A 1,661-nucleotide genomic window follows, 5' to 3' on the forward strand; every position below is an offset into this window, starting at 1 on the left:
GGATTAGAATAAACGGGGGTTTTGAAAACTCCTGCAAAACATTTTGCAGAGGTCAAAAACGGCCGCAAAATGGCTTAAAAACCGCCAAAATTCATGCGCGTTTTTTTGTAGTGATTGTACCGGGTCACTTACATATGGTGACAACTTTTAAGTTCACTGTTTTTGCACGCCCTTGTCAAAATCGATAAGTTTTCTCCGTTCTCTATTTAACTTTGAGTCATATTTATCTGGTCTTAGTATTTCTCTTCAATTTTTTGTATATGAAAATTCTATGTCTAATTTTTCAACAATTTTAAGGTACTTGAGAAGAATGGACATAGGAGCATTACTCCCATGGACACAGAAAATACTTGAGAAAATATTTATTTATTTATATAATTATTTTTTCCTTTATTCTGATTTGAATATCAATAGGAGCACTATGTAACACATGATCTCTTTCAATTGGCATATGAGAAACTTTATCTTGAGCAAACTTTCTTGGCATAATTCTCTGCTGTTGCACAATCAAAACCGTTGTTTTTGTCTCAAAATCTTGTGAAGCAAGCATGTCTCCAATGATACCTAGTTCAGGACACTCACTCCATTTCTCATACCCTTGAAGCAAAGCAGATTCTGAAGAATGTTCCCTTCCAACAATTATCAAATCAAAACAATCTATCCATTTTCTAATACTATTAGACATTTCTGTTCCATCTTTCATAACTTCATCCATAAGATTAAACCTACGTTTTCTCTTATTTAACTGTGCATATTCGTCAATAATATCGCTATCGTGCTTCCTCTCTATCGAGTTTTCATGTCCAAATTGAAGAAACCTAACCACCGTTACATTCAAATATTCATGTCTACACATTCTCGAGCTATAGGCTAGTGCTTCGATATCATCTGCACCTCCAATGAAGAACACACCAACATGGGATGCTGATGATGATATTTGTTTCGAAAACAATTGTGTGGTATTAACTGTTCTTCTATCAACTAGGATTCTAACAGAACATGGTGCCATTTTGAGAACTTTGATGTTCATGTATTGAATTTCTTTGTTTGTTATTTGAACACTACCATCAATTTCCCATTGCTTGTGAAAAGGAAGAATCCAAATGTTGGCCATTTTGTCGGTCGCTATACGACAAATATCATCATTTATGGTTTCAAAATTCGAGATTGAAGTGAATATTTCAATATATGCATACCCTTTGTTCTGTTGTGCATATTGATGGAATGCATTGTTGATTTGAGTCGATTTCAATGAGGTGTATCGTAGGATATCATGAGGTTGATGCGTGACAAGAAGTGGTCTTGATCTTCCTAGAAACTCTACTAGGATAAAAGCTATCACTCTAACATTGCTATCTTCACTTGCATGGGATGCTTCCAATAGGTTCATCTTTGTAGGGATGCTTTAATTTTTGTAAATGCAAACCATGATGCATAGATCAAAGTCTCCTTTTGTGTGTTGAATGGAACTTCTTGTTATTGGATGGTAGTGCTTAGAAGGATCATAAATGAGTTTTTATTAGGGGTGTTATGATAGCATTTATCAGCATGTGTAAAACTTTTTTTAAATCAACTAAAATCCGAATGTAATTTGTTTATCCTTTGAATCCTTTCACTTTTTTCCTACCCAACTTGCTGAGAAGATGTTTTGGTTTTAAATC

The 1,661-nt window shown here is 34.3% G+C and overlaps 1 protein-coding gene across 1 annotated transcript; it reads right to left on the reverse strand.

Annotated features, from left to right (window-relative positions):
- Positions 1–370: 370 nt before the first annotated feature.
- On the reverse strand, positions 371–1,390 carry LOC11430458 (cation/H(+) antiporter 14). Its single transcript, XM_003616674.1, has one exon. It carries the CDS (start codon positions 1,388–1,390, stop codon positions 371–373), a length of 1,020 nt encoding a protein of 339 aa, XP_003616722.1.
- Positions 1,391–1,661: the final 271 nt, after the last annotated feature.

The sequence above is a fragment of the Medicago truncatula genome, chromosome 5, assembly GCF_003473485.1.
Source record: "Medicago truncatula cultivar Jemalong A17 chromosome 5, MtrunA17r5.0-ANR, whole genome shotgun sequence".
Lineage (NCBI taxonomy): Eukaryota > Viridiplantae > Streptophyta > Magnoliopsida > Fabales > Fabaceae > Medicago > Medicago truncatula.